Source organism: Ruditapes philippinarum, unplaced genomic scaffold (genome assembly GCF_026571515.1).
Source record: "Ruditapes philippinarum isolate M1 unplaced genomic scaffold, ASM2657151v2 ctg1363_1_1_1_1, whole genome shotgun sequence".
NCBI classification, from domain to species: Eukaryota; Metazoa; Mollusca; class Bivalvia; order Venerida; family Veneridae; genus Ruditapes; species Ruditapes philippinarum.
Window position 1 is genome coordinate 240,712 of NW_026855186.1, and position 23,175 is coordinate 263,886.

The 23,175-nt window shown below is 32.2% G+C and overlaps 1 protein-coding gene across 3 annotated transcripts in view; it reads left to right on the forward strand.

The window, feature by feature from the left end:
• LOC132742376 (forkhead box protein P1-like) overlaps positions 1-23,175 on the forward strand; it is a 77,591-nt gene that overhangs the window by 51,059 nt on the left and 3,357 nt on the right. For all 3 annotated transcript variants that reach the window (XM_060730760.1, XM_060730759.1, XM_060730758.1), the window contains exons 5-14: positions 3,140-3,340; positions 4,140-4,266; positions 7,611-7,698; positions 14,341-14,445; positions 15,076-15,367; positions 16,167-16,243; positions 17,203-17,304; positions 19,402-19,523; positions 21,030-21,102; positions 21,277-21,413. In XM_060730760.1, coding sequence (XP_060586743.1) covers positions 3,140-3,340; positions 4,140-4,266; positions 7,611-7,698; positions 14,341-14,445; positions 15,076-15,367; positions 16,167-16,243; positions 17,203-17,304; positions 19,402-19,523; positions 21,030-21,102; positions 21,277-21,413 — 1,324 coding nt within the window. The remainder of the gene's footprint in view (positions 1-3,139; positions 3,341-4,139; positions 4,267-7,610; positions 7,699-14,340; positions 14,446-15,075; positions 15,368-16,166; positions 16,244-17,202; positions 17,305-19,401; positions 19,524-21,029; positions 21,103-21,276; positions 21,414-23,175) is intronic.

The following is a 23,175-nucleotide window of genomic DNA, read 5'->3' on the forward strand; positions in this document are numbered from 1 at the left end:
AAAATAACAACAGATAAATTAGGCAGAATGTAGAAGTGAAAACAAAGGTCTGTCACAGGGTCAGCTTAACAGAAGGCTTTTTATTTCGTACTTATTGAACAAAAGCAAACTGTGAAAAAAGACCATGGTGTTTATTTACTTATAGTTACAAGGTTTTAGATATACATGGGTATATACCAATATTATTGTATGTATTTTATTTGATACATAAAACCAGATCAATTTGATTACCTTTTGTTGACAGCCATTTGATCTGGGGATTTAAATCTTGTTGTTTTTTGGCAGTGAGTTGGCATATTTTGCTTTACAGTTTATCTAGAAATATAATCATTTTTGTTTTGATATATATTTTTACATTTTTTTTACAAAGCAGTTATTAATGTAGATCATGATTTTTAAATGTAAAGTCATCAGAATATTAATGTAAATTATATTTTATGTTCCATAACTGTTCATTATTTAGTTATTTATTTAGATGTGTATGCACCCGGATAGCTCAGTTGGTATAGCCGCTGAATTGTATTCCAAGGAACCCAGGTTCGACTCCTGGTCAGGCTGCACATTTTTCTCACCCTGTGACATATTTGACCATTTCCTTAATGAGTTTGTGAAACAGACCTGTCATGTTTTGAATTTAGAGCTGTTGATTTTAAGTATTATAGATTTCTATGTTAAATTAAATACCCATCCATTTCTGAGGGTTTTTGAAACCTGTCAGGTACTTTGGATACTTTTATGTGAGAAAGCCATCTAGCTAGTTGATAGAAGGTTGTGGTTCTACAGTAAAGTAGGCTTCCAGGATGTGTCCTTTGAAATTCATGCTCAGCCTATTCAATAGGGAGAGGCAGAGCTATTGTACTCACCCCAGCAACGGCATCACACTTTGGTTAAATTTTTGAATGCAAGTTGTATTTCCAAAACTACGAGGGGAATGGATTGAAATTCCACACACTTATTTGCTAGCAAAGTAGGAGGTCACTATCCAAGGTCCATTACTGTACTATGGATTTTGACAGAATTATGGCCCTTTTTAAACTTAGATTATCCAAGCTCTTGTTTTACTATCAAGCACTGAGAGAGCATGCTGTCCTGCTGACATCTCTTGTTTGTTTTTGTTTTTCTGAAACATATGTTCAGGCAGTTTCCATAAAAAATGTTTGTTATGCTTTAATAAGTGACATAATTATTATTGTTGTTATTTTGTTAGGAAAGATCCTTTGAACCATAAATCACTTGTATCATAGTTTGGGGACCTTTCTGTTGAAAAAGTGTCAGAGTTAAATCGTATACATATACATGCACAGTGCGGTAACTGGAGTGCAGGTATCAGTTACCCGTACTCCAGATCATGCCCGTTGATTGGCTCATTTTTGCTGGGGTTTACATATTGTGACGGCAGAGAAAGGGAAAGCGGCAGAAATATCATATTCAGATGCTCGATCATTGGTTACTTTTTCCCGGGGTTTACAATTGTGACAATAGGGAACGTGTTTTTATGTTTGACTATGATACAAAAGAGAAAGAACACCCAAACACTCGGCAATCTGATTTATACTCGGGGCTACGCCCCCTCGTACAAATCAGATAGCCTCGTGTTTCGGTGCTCTTTCTATTACATAGATTTTGTATATTTGATAAACCTTGTATACTTGTTTACTACATTATAGAGTACAGCAAGTTTAACAACTTCAATAACTATGCCATGAGGTTGCTCTACTTTTTCCTGATTTCATCATATAAGATCTTAGTTTCCGATATATATTTAATGCTGTGTAGATATGTTTAGATAACCAAATAAAGACAAAAGGATTGTGCTGCACAAAAACAACAGTAACAGATGGGACTTTAAATATCTGATGTGCATTTTTGTAATTTATATAAGACAATGAATTGCATTTGATTGACAACATCTCATCGCACATAGTCTATGTAAAGAAAAAAATTCTAAGAAAAAAAAAACTTATCTTTTTAACTTTGATCTGATGCTAAATAATGCTGGCTAAAAAGGAACATTCGTTTATATGAAAATCTAAGGAGCTAGTGTCATAAATCTATTGAAATGTCACAATATCTTAAATATATAAAATTTATTATGGTAAACATTTCGGAGCAATTTCATGTTTAAAATGCCAATTAGCAAAGGTTGGAGATTTTATCATCTAACACTTCATATCATTAACCACTGAAGCTATTCACTCTTAACTTTTTCTTTATAACTTAGGTGTCATTATTATATGAGCCGCGTCATGACAAAATCAACATAATGGCTTTGCCACCAGCATGGATCCAGACCAGTCTGCGCATCCGCGCAGTCTCGCAGTCTGATCAGGATCCATGCTGTTCGCTATCAGTTTCTCTACTTGTAATAGGGTTTGTAAGCGAACAGCTTGGATCCTGATCAGACTGCTCGGATGCAAACCCATTATGTTGGTTTTGTTGTGGCGCGGCTCATATATAAGGTGTCGAAGCTACAGCTGCAGCAAGAATTTGTCCTGAATTATTCCCCTTGGTTGTCTGTGTGGTAGTTGTTATAATTTCATGAATTTATAAACTCATTTATTTTTAGCTCACCTGACCACGTGGTGCTAAAGGATGGCTAATAAGATCAATCAGTTGTCCATTGCCTGCACTATTTGGCTATTAACATTATACAGGTTACAGTTTGATTGGATCTTAATCAAACTTTGTCAGAATATATTGCTTTAACAATATCTGATTTAAATTTGAACATGAGTAAATTGTTTTGTTCAAATGAGAGACCACACACATAACTCAGTAACATACATGTATATAGATCAAGGAAAAATCTTTGCCTCTTGCAATAAAAATAAAAGTTACAGATTTCATCCAGGTGAGCAATTAAAGGCCTGTTAGAATCTCTTGTTGTTCTTTATAATACAGTAATATAATAATGTGGAAAAATGTTCACAATTTTCATTGGCATATAAACATGTATCATATTTAATATAGCTTCTAGTTATGAAATATGTCAATTTCACAGCTATTGTTTGAAAACCTACTATCACATTAAGTAATTGTTATAAAACTATCATTACATGAAATGTTCTGAGTAATTTCTTGTATGGCACTCAGTCTGTCACCGTCATTGATTTTACATGTTGCGTCTGTATATCTCCAGGTATGATGTCACAAGCAGACATGCACCAGGTTTGGAAAGAACTAGCATCATCTCAGGTAGCCAATGACGACCATCTCAAGGCGGCCCTTCCTAATGGGACCAATTTAGGGGCCATGAACGGGAGTGGACTTGGTGTGAATCCATTAGTTCAGGGATCTTTTCTAGGATTGAACGGTGTTACCCAGGATTCCTTCTCTTTAGGTTTGTTTTGTTAATTTTTTCTCTTTGGTTAAATTTTTTCTCCTTAGGTTGGTTTTGATGTTTTTAGTATGAGCTATGGTTAATGCTGATGACCATGTGACCATGTCAAATTCAAATTTTTGATTAGAGGCACTCTGTTGATAATTGGTTGCGTATTACAATATGAGATTATGTGGACACATTGAAATGCCCTTGTGGTTGAAATATGTGGACACAGGGTAAAGGCTACATGTATGATATTGTTGGAAGTAGATATTCAAAATTTAGCTTAACTCTTTTTGTTGTGTCAAGACTGCCTTGATGATAGTAAATTAAAAATAGTAACTTACCCATTGTGCTATATTATTTATGCAGGGATTGTTTATAGTTTGAAGGAGATGTGTGTTGGCTGATTTCATTGAATTTTATGAATACATTAGGCCATTGGAGCAATACAAGGAACATTCATATATAAGGTCGCTTTGGCAACACTTAAAGCATTCGTATATTTGATTGTTGTGGTCATGAGGTCACTATGCCAATACAAAAAGCATTAACATATAAGGTCATTGTGCCAACACATGCTCGTTTTTGACGTAAAAGCTCTAGGCAGATGGCAATTTAAGAAGTAAATGAACTTTATATTGCTAAAAACAGCATAAAACAAATATGAATGGACTATTTAGACAAAGTGTTACATATAATGATTTTGTTGTAATGTCAACTAAGGGTATTTTGTTGATCCATTAATCAGCATAATTATTTGCAGATGTATCAGATGTTTTGATTGGTCAAATTAATCTGTTGTATTGTGTAACAGGTGCTATGATTGGACAGTCAGGTGTTAGCATAAAATCTGAGGAAGGACTAAGTCCATTGTATAGACATGGGGTGTGTAAATGGCCTGGTTGTGATACAGAGTGCAGCGACATGACTTCATTTACCAAGTAAGCTATAATTTACCATAAGTATGCTACAATTTAGCATAAGCAAGTAGGGGCGTCCATGGCCGAGTGGTTAAGGCTGTTGACTTCAAACCATTTGCCCCTCACCGCTGTGGGTTCGAATCCTGACAGGGACTTTGGATTCTTTCATGTGAGGAAGCTATCCACCTAGCTTATGGAACATGCGTGGTTCTACTCAGTTGCCCGTTCATGCCTGAATTAATGCACAGAAGGGCACCTGAGATCTTCCTCCACCAGTAAAGCTGGAACGTTGCCATATGAACTATACTGTGTCGGTGTGACGTAAAACCCAATCAAACAAACAAACAAAACATTACCAAGTAAACATCAATATAGGCTAATAGCTACAAAATTAGGCTTCAGGGAAACTTCAATTTAGAATTACCAAGTAAGCTACAAAATGTAGCTTTACCAATTAGTATACAATTTAGCTATGCCAAGTAAGCTAGAAATTTTCGCATTACCATGTTTTCTTCAATTTAGCATTACATGTTTATACATAGCAAACTTCAATTCAGCTTTACCAGTAAGTCTACCAGTAAATCTACAATTTAGCATTACTGATTAATCTTAAATTTAAAAACACAGAGTAAGCTATAAATTTTTGTATTAGTAAGTGAGCCACACAATTTAGCATTGCCAGGCAAGATTCAGTTTAGCATAGCATTTTTTTACCTAGCAAACTGCAATTTAACATTACCAAGTAAGCTTTTACATAGTTTGACCAAGTAAGCCACAAATTTGAGTCTTACAAATTATTCTTTAATTTAGCATTACAAATTAATCTTTGATCTAGCATTACCAAGTAAACTAAAAAAAATCTAGCATTACCAAGAAAGCTTCAATTTAGCATTACTAAGTAAGTTTCAACTTAGCATTACTATGTAAGCTTCAATTTAGCATTACAAAGTAAGATTAGACAAATAACAAAAAATACAAGCAATGAAAACAATGTATCTTACATTTTCTCATATTCATAAAATTAATAATGATGCATGTGTCTGTTAAGAAGAATTCTAGGTGTACAACATAATGCTTTGATTACTTGACCAACAATATGTCATACGCCATTTAATTTAGTCCCTCATAATTGTTTCCAAAATTTTAGTGAAAAGAATTGGAGTTCTATGTGAAAAGCGACTGATTTTGATTTTCTTTAGGCATTCATATTAATTAAGAGATTCTAACATATTATTCAGGAAGGACGTCTTGAATAAATAATATTTAAATTTATGCTGTACACAAAAAAAAGGAATATTCATTTTTTTACGGTGATCGTTTAGGTAACCTTTTAAAATCTTTACGTAACTGCAGAATCTTATTGCATTTGAATTAAAGAAACTACATTGTATTTTATTTCACATAATTATATCACTTTCACACCTGAAATATGCCGTTAACAAATTTATGTTCAAATGAATACAATCTTTCGCCAATTAATGTTTGATTTGATACTTTACGATATTGTTGTAACACCTTAATGTGTCATTAAATTGGTACTATATGCAAATTGAATGCAAACTTGATGTTTATGATGGGAGGTTGCTAATATTAATTTATTAGTGTAATATTTAACATACAAATAAAATACACTTTATGTACGGTGTGTATCGCAATCGAGCGTACTTACTAATTTAGCATAATGTCAACATCTGTCATGATTTATCATCAATATGTGACACAAATTTGAAGAAAAATTACCATCATCTTTTCTGTGAAATATATGTATTTTAATATATGTACTTTATGATATTTATATTTGGTGGAAAGGAATAATTGACATATTATATTAAAATTCAGGTTGATCTATATTATATTAAGGCTTTTCTCTGTGGAGGCATAGTTTTTTTCCTGTGGTACTACATTTTTTAGTGATATTATACAAATGAAGTTTTTTTATGAAAATTGATTTTTTTTATCTATCCATGTAGGATATATAGAGGATATTTTGTTTAGTTCACTGTAAGATCGGAATATATTTCACCGTGTGAGCATCAAAAGGTATATTTCACGAGTGGCACAGCCACTCGTGATATATGAACTTTTGGTGTTCACAAGGTGAAATATATTGTGATTTTACACTAAACAAATTTTCTTTTTATTATATGCAAAGAAATGTTTAAAAAGACATTTTAGCCTAATACTGAATGAAAAGCGCGCCAAATAATAATACACCGCGACCTCATTTACGACGTCACATCGTTCAGTTGGTTTCCAGTACTATACATGCTAGTATTTCACTGAAACAACGTAACGGGCTTAAATTTAAAACAGTGAAAAATATCAAATTGATAATTTCTCTGTTTCAAACAGTGAAATATCCGTTTTATATATTCACTGATATTCTATAAACCACTGAAAAGCAAGTAATAAATAAGGTGTATTTCAGATAAAAATGACTCTTTTAATACAAATATTTAGCGCAAATCAAATATATCCAAATAAATAAGAGAAAGAAATAACATAAAAACAAACTAAACAGAAATAAAATAAAAGATACTACAGTGTATCGCAATTGATAGTATAATAAGTATTGTTTTTGTTACGATGTGCGATTCATTGACCTTGATTTAAGTGCATACTTACAGGAGAATCTGAATAAACATAATTGAGCCGTGTCATGACAAAACCAACATAGTGGGTTTGCGACCAGCATGGATCCAGACCAGACTGCGCGGATCCCAGTCTGATCAGGATCCATGCTGTTCGCTATCAGTTTCTCTACTTGTAATAGGGTTTGTAAGCGAACAGCATGGATCCTGATCAGACTGCGCGGATGCGCAGGCTGGTCTGGATCCATGCTGGTCGCAAACCCACTATGTTGGTTTTGTCATGACACGGCTCATATGTTTTTATTGCTTTCATTTCTGTTACATGTACTAAGATATTGGAAAACATTTTGATATTGGAAAACAAGAGTTTACAAAACAACTGGGTGAATGGAGGCTGATAGGTGAATGTTTGTACGACTTGTTCAAGTTATATAAGATAATAGTGCACCCTACCTTGATAACCACAAGTACAAACACTGACATTTTGCATCACGGAATTAAAATTTGGCTCATTGGTTTATAAAACAACATCACCAAATTCGCTTACAAGCAAGTGGTTGGGAGTTTGAATCCCAAGTTGGGCAGGATTATTCATTTGCTTGCAAGTGAATGGTTGCTAGTTTGAATCCCAAGTGGGGCAGCATTATTCATTTGCTTGCAAGTGGGTGGTTGCTAGTTTGAATCCCAAGTGGGCCAGGATTTATCAAGATGCATATGCTATTTTGGGTTTCAGACTTTGTATGACTTGTCTATGGTAAATTACTATGTTTTCAGGCATTTATGTGGCGAGCACACGCTTGATGACAAGAACACAGCACAAGCCAGGGTACAGATGCAGATTGTCTCGCAGTTAGAAATACAGGTAGGTACCGAACCACTAAATTTTGTTTTAGCTAGTGGTTTGAGAAATGTAACTTATTCCCATGTGTTGAAAAGGTACAAATTAATAACTGAAAATGGTACCAGGTTTTTTAGTTACTAATGTCTGTCTATCTAATATTTCTGTTAAACTCCCGAAGGAGTTGTAGACAGTGGACAATGATCAGATTGTATGAAAGAATTTAGTTTTTTTGAGAAAAGTCAGTGAGGAGGGATATTTTTAGACAGGGAAAGAGTATATTAATTACTGGAATGTACCAGATCAAAAACTTACAGAATTTGAAATTTTGAAGTACTTCTTTAATTACCCTCACTAAGTGGACAACTAAAAATTTATTTTACCATTACACTTACAATATAATTATACATACTTAGGAAATGACATCATGTGTTCAATTTATTCTATTTTTTCTGGGTTTTTTTTTTGGGGGGGGGGGGGGGGGTGTCAAAGTTTTTTTTTCTTGATTTTTATGACACAGTAAAACAAATGATTATCAACTTGTAGAACAGTTGAAATAAACAGTGCATCTATATATAGAGTTGTAAATCAAAATGAATTTTATCAGAATTTTAATTCTGTCAAAGAAGAAAACATAATGAATGATTTATATAAGCCACAGAGTAAATGTACACACATTAACAGGTGATTAATGGATTTTCTAATGTTAAAAGTCACTAGGTTTACCTTCTAGAACACTACACAATGCTTAATCCCATGTGACTTTCAGTATTTCCTTGAAAGGTTTTTGGTTTATTGTTTGTGTAGAATTTAGAACTTTGGGTTTCATTGTAAACTTTAGGTTCAATATTTGAACTTTAGGTTGATTTATTTAAATTGACTTCTGCAGCATCATAGATCACAATTATATGACAATAAACAACAAATTTCAAGAAATAAGTTACAATTTTAACAATAAAATAGCATTTTGTGGATTAAAAAACAAATGATAATAATAAAACATAGACTGTGCTAAGTTGAGACACGTAGAACAAACCTGTATTGTTTCAGATAAAATAATAACTAGGGCATACCATATAAATAATTGGAGCATACATATCATATTGTCTTTAAACACTCATAGCATATTTTTATTGTTGTTTTTATCTAATTAAGAAGAAATGTTTGAAAATATAAAAAGGAAGAGCAGCATTGTCAAAGTAATATAACTAAAAACATAGACAGAATATAAAAACAAATTTAAAATGATCTATGGTTTCAAGGTAAAGCTTATTTCTAACAAGGTCCTTTTAACTAGAAGAAATCAAGATATAGTCGGAGAACCATGTTAACACAAAGAATTAATTAATATTACCTTGAATTAATGAAATTCAAACAATTTTGAAGTTCAAATAATGTTTATTAAGTTAAGTTAAAGATTACATGAATTATTGTATAACTTTTATTCCTTACAACTTAACCTGCTTAACCTGCTCAATATCTTAAATGGACTTGTCCATCTTTCGGTCTGGACAAAACCATTCATCATTTTTAGGGAAAATTTCAAAATATATTTATACTGACTGAAAAGTCGGATGTGCCTGCTAATCTTTGTTTGCACTGGTTGCATGTATAGAATTTTGTTATTTTCCCAACCCCCAGCAAGCCAAGAGTCAGTAAAGGGGTGATATAATAATACTTTTATGACTTTATTCCCAGAATACATGTATTTAACAAGCATTATGATACTGGTTGGTTGACTATGCTTAATGAGAGTCCATCAGCCCTTTCAGGCACTGAGAGTACGGACCCTGGGCATGTTACCAGTCTTGCCAGCAAATAGTATTTATTATCTAAAGTGGTGACTTAATTAATTACTAAAATTACATTGAATGTGCATATTAGCTATTAAGAAAATAGTTCTGAAAAGTCTATTTTTACCATATTCAGCATTTATTTGTAAAGACATTTGATCTGAAACAGTTTAAAAGATAGGCTTACAATTAATCAATTTTATGATAAATGTTTAATTCCACATATAGAATTAAATAAAAGAAAATTTATATAAGTAAATAAAAAGTACATATTTTTTGTTGAAAATCAATATACTTGTATTTTAATATAATTACATTTGAAAACAAATTTACTGTCAAACAACACTTTGAGCACTTTTAGTTTAACTGTATTTATATTGAAATAAAACATTGAGGTGACAGTCTAGATATAATAGTGAACATTTCATATATTTCTGATGTTTACATGAATATATTATATATCATAGTAAATTAACTGTTTGAAGGTTGAAAAAAAAAGATCAGAAGAAAATATAAGAAATATAAGAAAACCAAAATAACTTGGCCTTTGTTGATGTCAAAAATATTAAAATTTTCATGTATCTTAATATTTTGTTCTAACATGGCCAAAATAATAAATTAAAATTCAAAATTCTTAAAATTAATACAATTTAGAGGTTTATTAAATTTTAATATGACAGAGATTTATGTTTTATAAATATTTCCTGTTGATGTAAAAATATGTCTATCTTTAATATCCTAAGTTGACACCTGTAGGTATTTAAAACAATGGTTTATGACAGTGTCAATATATTAACATTATAATTAACTATAAATCCAGACTTCTATAAATAATCATTCAACCAATCTCGTAGATTTTTTTTTTTCGTCAGGGATCGAGTTGTCTTATAACTGGTTTAACTATAATAATTATTCATAAGGCAATAGGACAGTTTTGCTCATATATATGGTAATGTATTAGCAGAATAAATATGGTAAATATGTAAGCGATGACAGCGGTTTTATGAATTTTTTACGATGTTCGTGACGGATTGACGATATTCGGCAAGTTCCTCATGACTCGAGACGGCATGTCGAAGCATTGTGTCGTGTACGAGCATGTTTTCTGTGATCACTTTAACGCAAGATTGCATGTCCGGCAATATGTTTTTCTGCAGATTTTATTTTTGTTGTTCAATTTTTATTGAAGTATTGTAAATAAATAATTTATGTTCTTGTACAGTTAACTTGTAAACAGGCTATGTATGCATTTGGTCGAAAGCATGCTTGTCATAAGTTAAAATCGTCTTTGTTGGCAATCTTCAAAGGATTTTTTTGTCGCTAAATTTTGTTGGCTATCTAGTTTTGTTCTTGTAAAAAATAAAGTTTCTTACAACATGTTTTATATGTTTGCATTACATCCATTTCCCATATCATAATAATAAAAGCTGTGTTAGTCACAAAAAGTGTATAAAATTTAAATTCATGTCATAACTTTTGCATTTTATCAGTTCAATAAACTTTCCTTGCCCTTAGCCCACTAAATATGAACAATGAACTAGAGCTACATTTAATTGGGAATTCAACATTACCTGTTAGCAGGGACAAATTCTTCCCATGCCACCAGTGCAGACTAAGGACAGTCAGCACATCTATTCCACCTGATCCTGATTTACATTTATCGCTGTTCAGTTTGTGTTTATTTAAAAAATCGTCGCTAATATTGACAGATAGTTTTGTCAGTATTAAACAGATGGAAAGGTCCATTTAAGATATTTAGCGTGGAAATGGTTACGGAATTTCAATAGTTAAGGAATTTCAGTATTTAAGTAAGTAATAGCATTGAGAAGCCAACAGTATACTGTTCGGTAAGACTGCATAGAGATACATTTCCGCCCTGACTATACTTGTATAACATAGGTCCATTTATAATTAACATGAGTGTAGTGCTAAAAAGATTACAATTATTATCATGAACTTTTTTTTTCTGACTGAATTACCTCCCTTTATCATCATTTTAATCGGACGTATCATTTCATTTTTAAAAGAAGAAAAAAAGACTTCCTTGACTGAATATCTATCTGATCAGATGCTCCCTGTAAAGTCTATGATTGTTTGTGGTTTTGTAATTTAGCTAAAATAGTTTCTATTCTTTGAAATAAAACAAAAGAAACAAAGTCCCTATAATGATTAGGATTAGTTGTCAAAATTCATTGAATATTTGTGGACGAATAATGGGATGGTGTATTCAATCTTTATGAATCATCTTTAAACTTTTTTTATTAATTTAGAAACAAGAATAGTTTCTCTTTATTAACAGTTGTTAAGGAAATAAACCTGAAATTAAAATTATTTAGCTTTGATTCATCAATAAAAAAATTATTTTAAAGGACAGTAACTGCTGTTGAACTTATGTACCACTGCTCTCCCCTGCTTGGTTTCTCTTAATATAGGTTGGGTACAAAAATTGTAGACCATTCAGCTGTAAAAACATTTTTAATAGTAATATTTGCAAGGTTTGTGCACTAATGTAGTTAAATGCTGTCCCTGACAGGTCATGTTTTATAATGATGATTCTCATTTTAACATGCATGTTAACAACAACAAAATGAAATGTTCTGACAAAATTTTGACTGAAAAAAATATCAGAATAAGTGTAAACAGGTTGTTATTGTTGTTAATGTTGATGGATTGTTGTTGTGTGTTGACAGTAAATAAAGCATGAATAAAATTATTGTTTTATAATATGTTACTGTTTTTGTTGTTTAATAACAAAATAAGTGAAATAGCAAATGTAAAGAGCAACTCCTTGCTTTTATAGTATGTTGTGTAGCCTGTACCATTTTATTGAAGACATATTTTTTTTCATATTTTTTTTTCAAGATTTGGAAATGAAAGATATGTTTGTTAAGTTAAATTTCTGCATATTTGAATATTTTTTGTAACACCTTTAGGTTACCATTACACAGGTGGTCTGTAAAGAAAGGTGACTTTTATTGTTTAGATCTTGTATTAAGTATAATTATAAGTATATTAAAGAGAGGTGGTTTTTATCTAAAGGTGCTCTTTATGTAAGTGCATCATAATGAAACCTCATCAAGTTATGCCTTGATATTTTTGTCTATTAATTTTGCTGACTTTAAAGATGTTCATTTAACACATTTAATTAATACAAAATGATTTTATTTTTGGAATGTCATGTCTTTAAAGTGTTATGGATATGATAATAAATTAACGGGAAAATATATGCTTAATTGTTTAGAGTGACGGCACTTCCCTAAACAAAGTTCATACGTCTGGAGTGTTAAACATAAGATGGTTACTTAATTCATTCTTACCGCAATTAATTTGTCACCTGAATTGTTTTATTTGTTCGCGTATGTCAGTTTGACGTGCTGGAGGAAGACGCGGAGACGAGTTGCAAATAGATAAACAATCAAAGTCATTGTTCCATGCACGATGTATAAACAATCAACAGATACCATTTAACTGTATTCTATTGCCCCAGTAACCTGAATTAGTCGGGCAAACTAACTTGTACAGTAGCTAAACTTTCCATCACCGTCACTATAATGTATGTAACTTAGCCATAGCCATTTATACATATTCAACATTGAATATTTATTAGTTTTAATGTTTCATTTTTAAGATAATTCAAATAGTTTGTAATCTGTTATAAATTAACAAGTGTCACACATATTTTTAGGAAAATGAATTTTCATAGGTTAGAATAAACCAGAGAATTAAATTAAAGAAAATTTGTCTTTTGGGCTATAAATTAACGATGACTGATAGATTAAGCAGAATGATATCTTAAATATAGGATGGTCACATACTAGAGGGACATAAAGAGAAGAAAAAACAAACAAAAAACATATTAATTTTAAATTCAAAAGGAACTAAATGTTAATTAATTGTAATATTTTTTTTTGCTATATTTAAACATGGCATTTTATTAGATATCACAATATAATCACAGTGTTTATGTTAATTACGTCTCAAAAATATATGATTTATACAGGCGTAACGATGATTTGTTTATTGTTCTTATAGCATTATATAACAGACACTGAAAGTCTTGTCGGTGACGTATTTATAACCAATTGTTGTCCGGAAATATGTTTATTATCATATAACACTTTGATTTAAACAATTTTTTTAATAACGTCAGATGACATTCATTTTCCATACATCATAAACGTTTATTAAAGGTGTCTTTCTCTTTTAACGAGGCAGTTTATGAGAAAAAAATGTATGTGTAGCTTTATTTAGCATATATGCCGATAAGAATATAAATGAAAATGTGACGCCTCGTCATGATTATAGAAATAAACAGAGAACAGTTTTATATCATGCCTCATTTTAAATTAACCGTAAATCTGCTGAATTTCATTTATGGACTTGTCCAACTTTCAGTTTTGGAACAGTCGGGCCATCATTCGTTCACTGCGTTGTCAAGAAAAAATATTTCAATTAGGAGAAATAACCGGATATTGAAAAGCATTGCACAAATGATCTACAAATAGCACAAAAATACGATTTTCATTATTTCTGAGTATGTTACTTACCGGGTATTTATTTTGCATATCTCTGTGTTGAGTGCCCCACATGATCTATGTAAAAAAATCAAATTTTAGGTTGTTTTGCCTATGAACCTCAGTGGAGTTCCTTTAACAGATTTAAATTGTGTAAAACTTACAATGTAGACCACGGTCTTGGTCTGTATTGGTGGTATTGGTATTTGTAGATCATATTAATCACCAGAAGGCTACAGTTTAAGACAAAACAAACTTTGATGTTATGTTAGAAATAAATAGTTAAAGGGAGGTAACCAACATGTTATAGCTGACACGGGAAGGAGTAACTTTTACATGCTATGATTTTATATTTTCAGTTGACACGAGAAAAGGAACTATTACATGCTATGATGCAGCATCTTCACACGCAGCCTCAGAGAAAAAATCAGGAACATTTAGACCAGAAAGCCTCAGAAAAATCTGTAAGTTGGTCAAAGTTTTAAAAAAAAATTGCATTAAATAAAGCTTGGTTAACTTTCTTGAAAATAAAAAGCTTCTCTGTTTTAATTGATTCTTATAAGAAGAGTGATAAGAAGAATGATCACATGAATTAAATGACTATTACACTGGAAAAGAATTACTATTGTTGATGTATTTTGCTGTAAAATACAGTGGTTAACGAATAAGAATGCAGTGGTTGAAGTTTTTTATTAATGTGATAATATCAAAGTTAAAAAGAGATATGAGGTATATGTATCACAGGGTGAGTAAAATGCGCAGCCTGACCCAGATTTGAACACTTAAAAAACCGTTCTGTGGCTCTATCTACAGACTAACCCATCATTAATGCCCTTATTGGTGAACAGAGTTATATCGGAACAGATCTTTACAATGAACAGATCTATACCATGAACAGACCTTAATTGTGAACAGATCTTGATCATGAACAGATCTTTACCATGAACAGATCTTGATTGTGAACAGATCTTGATCATGAACAGATCTTGATTGTGAACAGATCTTGATCATGATACATATTTATACCGTGAACAGATCTATACCATTACATATGCATAGAAGCAGTTTTCATTTTTTTTTGCTACATTTTTCAGGTCAGTTCTCCTAAAGTGCCATCCAGTATTGTAAGTCCCGTGAAGCCATTATCTGCAGGAAATAACTCTCTACCTGTACTTCCACCAAAGAAGTCCTCAACAATGCCTCACTTGAGTACAGCAGGTTCTGGGCTTGCACCCCTAGTGATACCTCCACAGTCTTCTCTATCTTCAATGACCTCAGCCGGCCCAGGCAGCCTTTTATCTCAATCTCAGCCCACCACCCCCACAGGGGGCCTTGGACCAATGAGACGCAGGGTTTCAGACAAGTGCAATCTACCAATATCAGCAGGTAGGGACTGGCAGGTTGCCAACACAATACATAACTGTGCATATTACACAATGCATAATTATGTAAACACATGAAAAAGAAAAAAAACTTTTTTTTATTGCTACTTTTCTTTTTCTTGCAAAACAATCTATACAGCAGTATGTTTTCATATTTTAATGCAAATGATAAATATTTTTAAATTAGTACAAATCTACTTATTTTCATACAAATATAAAGCACAATATTCAAATTAATGATAGCATGCACTGTGTTCCCACTCATGACTGTAAAATGATGGATTGAGGGGCACATGATTTCATTCGTCATCAGAAAAGCGGCTGAAAAGTTGTTGTATGACCTTTTACTGTATATGTGTAATTTATGACCAAATCTGTTAATGAAATAGATACATTATAGATTTTAATGCAGAAGAAAGTATTCTCTGGTAGATTTTAAGTTTTACCTTGAAATAGAATACATTTCCTAAGGAAAAAGAGCTTATAGAAATTTTTTAGCTTCTACTCAATCCTGGTCTTGTATTTGATTGTTTATATGTTTGATTGAAATATTGTTGAAGCTAATCCTGAATATAGAGGATATGTTCTTTACGTAATAAATACATAAGGTTTAATAGAATCTAAATATCTGCTACACACATCAGATCTTACATGACATATATGACATTGACATTATAATCCTATCAATACTTGAAAAATGAATCTCCAGTTTTTAATTAACGCGTTCAATATACATTTACAGCTTTAATGAGTTTTCAATTGCCAGTTTCCATATAATATGATCTGTTTTGTTTTCTTTTCAGAAATCCAAAGAAATCGAGACTTTTATAAAAGCACAGATGTTAGACCTCCTTTCACGTATGCATCATTGATTAGACAGGTTAGTGAACTAAATGTGGTATGATGTAATTTTTGCATCTTATGTAACACATTGACAATAGATGTTATCGAGAACTCAGCAAATGTGGGTTTTTCCAAGCTAATGCCCTGATACAAACAAACTGACAAACAAACTTACTGTTATAGCTTCACAGTGCACTTCTGGTCACAATAGATTAGTCAACCTGTTGGGCTTATTTTCGAAGCACTGTAACTTTAAAAGTTTTTGTTTGTATCCCCAGATAAGCTGGGAAAAACGCAAATACTCTTGATTTCAGAGTAAGTCTATTCAGATTTGTTGTAATAAAAAGTAGTGTCTGTTTGTTGGTCTGGTTTTTAAGCCAATTTTGACACTTTTTTGTGTAATTGATATTAATTACCAATATTCTCAAGTGACTAAATACAGATCTTGTCTGATTTCTGAATCAGCATTCAGAGAAAAATGACCATTAGACACGATGCTCAAGAATAATTGTTACGGAAAAATTTCACCTGGCTCATGGATCAAACCTGTGTCCCCTAGATCATGAATGTCATGATGCTCTCCCTATTGAGCTAAATGGAGAATTGATACTTAGGTCAAACCTTTGACTAAAACCTGATCTGAAATCCGATTCAATGACAAATTTTAAATTTAAGAAATCAAAATCAAGATGAAATTTATATTTTACACTTGGTTTAAACATATTTATTTAAGCTTGATTGCAAAACAAGTTCTTGCAACTTATATTAATCACTTTCGAATCCGCTTCTTGGAACCAACCAGTACCAGTGTCATATGAAGAAACATGGTCATGACCCGATTAGGGCTCGAACCCATGATCCCTGGGTTGAGAGGCAGACACCCTAACCACTAGGCGAACGCTCCCCTTAGTTTACCTTTGATGAGGACAATTAATGGTTGCACCTCAAGGGCTTCAAAATGAAATTTAAAACAAAAAATGATTTGTATTATTTTAGGCTATTATTGAATCCGAGAATAAACAGTTGACGCTGAACGAGGTATACCAATGGTTTCAGAATACATTTGCTTACTTTAGACGGAATGAAGCCACTTGGAAGGTTTGTGTTACAATTTTTAAGACTGTAAGTAAATGTGAACCAGAAACCTCTGAATCAGTGTTGGATAGAATAGGTTTCATAAATAGCTCCTGGACCCTTTTATTCCAAGTATTAGGTTTATAAATTATATTACACCACCTAGCATGTTTGTAATGTTGCGGAATTCATTGGATAATCATGACGTTTATATAAACTAAATACATGGCAGCTGTTTTTAATTTATGCAGCAATTTCAGTTTTTTTCCTCAAAAGAAGTTTGCTGTATTATAGATGTGTCATACTGCTTCTTGACATATAACATGGCCTTATATAAACCTTTGTGTAGAAAATAACACTCACCCTTGGTTATATATGCAAACAATTGGTTATATAGCGCCATATAAGCTGACAAGTCTTTAGAGTCTTTATCATATAACTTGTCAAAAAATCCTTTTTATCCAATAATTGTTTAAATTTGACCATATAACTTGTCAAAAAAACTTCATTAACAAAGAGTCCTATAATTTTTATCATATTTCAACTCGAGCAGATCTCATCTGATTTTTTGTATATTTATACCCCCAAAAACGAAGTTTGGGGGGGTATATAGGAGTCACCCGGTGGTCGGTCGGTCGGTTGGTCGGTCGGTCGGTCGGTCGGTCCAGACGTCCGTTGCATTTTCCTTGTCCGGAGCATAAGTTGAAAACTAATTATTGGAATTCAATATAACTACACACAATGGTCTAGCACATTGAGAGGAAGTGCAGTGCACAAGAACCATAACTCTATCTGGACTAATTACAGAGTTATTGCCCTTTGTTACTTTTCCTTGTCCGGGGCATAACTTGAAAACTACTGGTTGGAATTCAAAACAACTTCATACAATTGTCAAACACAATTAAGGGGAAGTGCAGTGCACAAGAACCATAACTCTATCTAAAGTAATTACAGAGTTATTGCCCTTTGTTACTTTTCCATTCCTTTCTTTTGTCCGGAGCATAACTTGAAGACTAATGGTTGGAATTCAATATAACTACATACAATGGTCAAGCACATTGAGAGGAAGTGCAGTGCACAAGAACCATAACTCTATCTTGACTAATTACAGAGTTATTGCCCTTTGTTTATTTTCCTTGTCGGGGCATAACTTGAAAACTACTGGATGGAATTCAAAACAACTTCATACAATTGTCAAACACAATAAGGGGAAGTGCAGTGCACAAGAACTATAACTCTATTTAAAGTAATTACAGAGTTATTGCCCTTTGTTACTTTTCCATTCCTTTCTTTTGTCCGGACCATAGCTTGAAGACTAATTGTTGGAATTCATTATAACTTAATACAATTGTCAAGCACATTGGAGAGGAAGTGCAGTGCACAAGAACCATAACTCCATCTTGACTTATTACAGAGTTACTGCCCTTTGTTACTTTTCCTTGTCCAGAGCATGACTTGAAAACTACTGGTTGGAATTCAAAAACAACTTCATACAATGGTCAAGCACAATAAGGGGAAGTGCAGTGCACAAGAATTATAACTCCATCTTGACTAATTACAGAGTTATTGCCCTTTGTTACTTTTCCATTGCTTTTTTTGTCCGGAGCGTAACTTGAAAACTAAAAGTTGGAATTCAATATAACTTCATACAATTGTCAAGCACATTGAGAGGAAGTGCAGTGCACAAGAACCATAACTCGATTTTGACAAAATACAGAGTTACTGCCCTTTGATACTTTTCATTGTCCGGAGCAAAACTTAAAACATACTGGTTGGAATTCAAAACAACTTCATACAATGGTCAAGCACAATAAGAGGAAGTGCAGTGCACAAGAACTTTAACTCCATCTTCAGTATTTATAGAGTTATTTATTGCCCTTTGTTTCTTTTGCTTGTCTTTCTGGACTTATTACAGAGTAATTCAATAAAACTTCATCAATGGCCAACTACATTGGAAGGAAATGCAACATACAAGAACCACAACTATCTTTTATTGCCCACAACCATAACTCTATATTTTAATTCTTTTACAAGGTATTCTGTTACTAGTAACATCCTCATTTCTGAAGCAGTCTTGTGGGGGTATTAATCACATTTAGTGATAGTTCTAGTTTATTTTAGAATGCTGTACGACACAACCTGAGCTTGCATAAATGTTTCATGCGAGTAGAGAATGTCAAAGGTGCTGTGTGGACCGTAGATGAGGTGGAGTTTTACAAGAGACGACCCCAAAAACTTACAGGGTCAGTATTAAAACTTAAGTTTGCTTGTGGCAACAGATTCTGTCCATTTGACCATTGCAGACTGATATCAGGTGGTACATGAATTCAAATATTGCACCCGTTGTGCAGGCTGGTCTGGTTCTACTGGGGGATATTCTCTTCCCATTTCATCAGGCAAAAGGTTAATTTAAAAAATCAGTTACAAATTCAAACTTCAAGGCAGGAAAAATCCATAAGTTACTAGTATATAGATTCAGAGGTTAAAGGTTAATTTATATTCTTCATTAGCTCTGCTTTTCGGATAATAGGGAGAACTATTTACTTATCAAGGCCTTAGTGTCAGCATCACACTTTGGTTTTTTTGTGCAAGTTGGTATCTCCGATACTACTAAAGGGAATGAGTTGAAACTTCACACACTTATTTGAGAGCGTAATAGGAGGTCACTGTCAAAGGCCTATAACTCTGACATTGATTTTTACAGAGTTATGGCCCTTTTAGAATTAGAAAATTTAGTATTATTCAGGCTCAAGGACTGAGAATAGTTGAGCACGCTGTCCTAGACAAAACCCCACACCTCAAAATTTTATAGAATGATAAACCCAACACATGAATTTTATAGTATGGTCTCACTAGGTGACCTCGCTCGTTATTAGTCAATATTATTAATGTTGCCTAAATTCTATATAGAAATGGAGAAATGATATATTTTTTAAGTATAAAGATTTACATTACTATTGATTTTGTATTGTAACATATGTTTATTTATTGTAACCTGGTAACCTTGTATATGTAGAGGGAAATGGGTGACAGTTGCTACATTATAAATAATTACTACTTTTCACCTTTGATTTTAAAAATATGGGATTCATATTTATATTTCTGATAAAAAAATATGTTAATTTACTTTTCTGTCATTCAATAGAAAGAAAAAAAAATCATATAGTTTCTCAATATGCTCAAAAGGAAAACAAAAACTGTTTCATTAATAGAAAATTATTGACGTTTATGTAAATAAAGGAGTGCAGCAGATGAATGATTATTTACAATAACTTATGAATATGCATGTTTTAGCATTTTATAATTTAAAAGCACACTTTTTAATCAGCATAAAGTTTGTTGAAATGAATGAACAATACTTTATTACACTTTAAGGCCTATAGCCCTTGCTAAAAGCATAATTATATACAATGTGAAAATTGATATAAAAAAAAAGAAAAAAGAAGAAAAAAAATTTCTGATGTAACTTACTGATTTTCAAGATATAATCAAATTCATGACTGAAAAAAATTTCTTAAATTTACTGTTTTGTCCCAGGATATGATATTTAATGAATGCCTCTTTAATGGATGTTGAAAAATATTGTTAAATTGGTATTGTATTGCATGAGACATGGAATAAATTCTCTTAATCTGACTTTTTTATCTGACTGAATAATGATACAGTTTTTGGATTGCTAATTAAGTTGTTTCTAAATAGAATAAGGCATTAAATCTATGTACTTAAACATTTCATTGATATATTCACAGGGCCATACCAAGCAGTCCGTCATTTGGCTCTGAGGGTGGTATCTATGGTGATCCTATCAATGCTAGTATAAGGGTAAGTTTTACTCTTTATCTTAATCTTTAAAGTTATATATTTCAAATTACTATTATACTGTATGTGTATTATATGTGCCTTGAAACATTATGACAAAAATTCATTCGTTTGTTTGACTCTTATTATTTGACCTTTAATGATCTGACCTTGCAATTATGACCTTGACATTTACAGGTTGCTATGGAGCAGACTTCCATGATGTTGAATCATCAGATGAGTAATGGAAGCATGACAGAAGGTGTGGAAGATCTGTCAATGAAGAGTCACAACAATAGTAATGATAGTTTCATTAAATCTGAGTCCCCTCAAAGGTGAGTTATATGAAATAATGTCCTTTAATTTAAGGCTACCTCAAAGGTGAGTTATATGACATAAAGTCCTTTAATTCAGAGTTCCCTCAAAGGTGAGTTATATGAAATAATGTCCTTTAATTCAGAGTTCCCTCAAAGGTGAGTTATATGAAATAATGTCCTTTAAATCAGAGTTCCCTCAAAGATGAGTTATATGAAATAATGTCCTTGAATTCAGAGTCCCCTCAAAGGTGAGTTATATAATATTATGTCCTTTAATTCAGAGTTTCCTCAAATGTGAGTTATAAGAAATTATGTTCTTTAATTCAGAGTTCCCTCAAAGATGAGTTATATGAAATTATGTCCTTTAATTCAGAGTTCCCTCAAATGTGAGTTATATGAAATAAAGTTCTTTAATTTTGGGCTACCTCAAAGGTGAGTTATATGAAATAAAGTTCTTTAATTTGGGGCTATCTCAAAGGTGAGTTGTATGACATGATATCCTTTGAATCAGAGTTCCCTCAAAGATGAGTTATATGAAATTATTTCCTTTAATTCAGAGTCCCCTCAATGGTGAGTTATATGAGATAATGTCCTTTAATTCAGAGTTCCCTCAAAGGTGAGTTATATGAAATAAAGTTCTTTAATTTGGGGCTACCTCAAAGGTGAGTTATATGAAATGATGTCCTTTAAATCAGAGCTCCCTCAAAGGTGAGTTGTATGACATGATATCCTTTGGATCAGAGTTCCCTCAAAGATGAGTTATATGAAATTATGTCCTATAAATCAGAGTTCCCTCAAAGATAAGTTTCTTAAATCAGTCCCCTTAAAGGTCTGTTAAATGAAATAGTATTTTATATCAGAGTTCCCTAAATACTAATATACATGAAATAGTCTCATTAAATCAGATTTACTGCACTGCTGAGTTATATGAAGAATAAAAAATCTTGAATCAGAGTCCCCTTGATGTTGAGTTATATGAAATAGTCTCATGAAATAAGAATCTGTCATATGAAATAGTTTCAAATTTATTAATAATTCATGTCTTGAAATTTTTTAATAAGAAAATATATTTTTTCAATATTTGTATGTTAACTTTTATGTCAAAAGTACAATTTACAATAAACATATTTTGAACTATTCTCACACCACCATTGTATCAAGCTGTTTAGTCATATTTATTTTTTATGTCAAAAGTTCAGTATATTGTTTTTGCCTTACTTATTGTTGGCGATGACATATGTTTGCTTTACTGACAGCTTGTTTGAAACCTTTAACCTGACTGATTTAATTTATTACTAATACAATAGTAAAGTAAACTGGTTGGTTACTGATGGAAATATTATTGACATGCCAATGCCAGTGGTATAGTCATGCCCAGATGAATAATAATACACAGAGTGATCAGACACTTTTTTTGGAGTTCCTGCCCGTTGCATTTTCAAATTGAAATCTTTTAAGTCGCAAAGTGACAGATAAAAAAATTGTACTTTTAGCTTTAACATGATTATTTAAGCTTGTTTGTGATGAAGTGCATTTTGAATTGCTTTAGAGTCGCTTCCTTGAACTTATCAATACTGGGGTGATAAGAGGAAACACAGTTCTGTACCCAGTAGGTCCCGGATCCTAGATCCCCGGGTTGAAAGACAGACACCTTTACCATTATGTCCCAGTTTCAATTTGCACTTTTAGTCTTAATATATTTTATCTGTAAAGCTTGAATAGAAATTCTTCATATTTCTTTACAAATTTGTTGCAAAACTATATTCTTTCAAATCTTTCT